Below are 1598 nucleotides of genomic sequence, written 5' to 3' on the forward strand. Positions count from 1 at the left end.
CCAAATGGATGATGTCAGGATGAAAATATTTCAAACATGTTTTAAATTTAATTTTAGAATCGCGAGCACGAACATACACCCAAAGTCACGCGTGACGCGGGAGCAACGCGCTCAAGCGTTGGGCAAATATCAAATTTCGTGGATGCACCATCTGAGTTACAAGGTTTATATATTTCTTTTTTCAAATTAAATTGTTTAAAATAATTGTTCATTGGTTTTTCAGGTTTGAGTGGATCAGGAAAGACGACAATTTCATTCGCATTGGGAAAAAAGTGCTATGATCCGTCGGCTTGCCTGCTTATGGCTTGGACGGTGACAACATGAGACATGGGATTTGCAAAAATTTAGGCTTCTCTGAAGAAGATCGAGAAGAGAACTTTCGTCGAGTAGCAGAAGTGGCGAAACTGTTTGCAGATCTAGGCATCATCGCTCTCGCTTCATTTATCAGTCCATTTGAAAGAGTAAGCTGTTGTTGTTGTTGTTTATTGGTTTCATCAAGTCGATTGGTTTCAGGATCGTCGTAGAGCTCGTAAAATACACGAGGATAGTGGTTTAATATTTATCGAATGTTTCATTGACACACCGTTGGAAGTGTGCGAACGTCGCGATCCCAAAGGATTATATGAGAAAGCGCGTGTTGGGAAAATTTTGGATTTTACCGGCATTGATTCGGCTTATGAAGTTCCAGAGAATCCAGAACTGATTTTACACGCTGCCGAAGAGACGGTCATTCAGTGTGTACAAAGAGTATTACAGTATCTGCACGAACGAGTAAGCAGAGTTGAATGAAAATTGTTAATATATATATATATATATATATATATTAGCATAATTGTAATGCCCGTTGCAGGGAATTTTCCCAGACGAAGCGTTGATGCGCCTCGGTGGCAAAGTGCGTGAATTGTTTGTCGACGAAAGCGAACGACTCAGACTGGAGGCAAGCTTGTCGCAGATGCCGAAGCTGAGCTTAGAAAAGGTGTAAGGATATTGTTCTGATTGTATAACATCGAACGCCATGTTCTTTCCTAGATCGACCTGCAATGGCTGCAGGTATTGTCTGAAGGTTGGGCGACACCGTTGTCCGGTTTCATGACCGAAACGCAATATTTGCAAACGTTGCATTTCAATCAGCTAATTGAAGGTAATTAATTAATTAATAATTATTTGAAAATTTAATTATTTCTAAATTTTCAGAAAATACAATCAGCCAATCGATTCCAATAGTACTGCCTGTAACCAGCGAAGAGAAAGCGAAGCTAGAAAATGCCGATTTGATCGCACTTTGCTACGACGGACACACGATGGCCATTTTGCTGAAGCCAGAATTTTACCCGCATCGTAAAGAGGAACGATGTGCCAGACAATTTGGCACCTGTCATCTTGGCCATCCGACGGTGAAGGTAAATGATGAAATGAAATTATTCTCACGGTTTGTGTTTTCAGCATGTTCGGGATTAATGTTGAAAATTTTTTGATGAATTTTAAATTTGTGTCATTTTTCAAGATGATCATGCAAGCCGGCGATTGGTCTAGTTGGCGGATAAGTGAAAACTTTGAAACCTATAAAGTGGAACGACGGTTTGGAGCAGAACCGTTTG

General features: G+C 40.2%; 1 protein-coding gene across 1 annotated transcript; it reads left to right on the forward strand.

The window, feature by feature from the left end:
• Nucleotides 1-348: 348 nt before the first annotated feature.
• On the forward strand, nucleotides 349-1593 carry Tsp_09205a (putative cadherin domain protein; the record flags this gene model as incomplete). The annotated part of the gene is made up of 5 exons (XM_003375578.1): nucleotides 349-461; nucleotides 514-771; nucleotides 851-978; nucleotides 1241-1400; nucleotides 1505-1593. Coding segments are annotated over 5 exons (748 nt in total), but the record flags the coding sequence as incomplete, so codon positions are not given.
• Between the last annotated feature and the right edge of the window lie 5 nt (nucleotides 1594-1598).

Source organism: Trichinella spiralis (assembly GCF_000181795.1).
Source record: "Trichinella spiralis strain ISS 195 chromosome Unknown Scfld5, whole genome shotgun sequence".
Taxonomy (NCBI): Eukaryota; Metazoa; Nematoda; class Enoplea; order Trichinellida; family Trichinellidae; genus Trichinella; species Trichinella spiralis.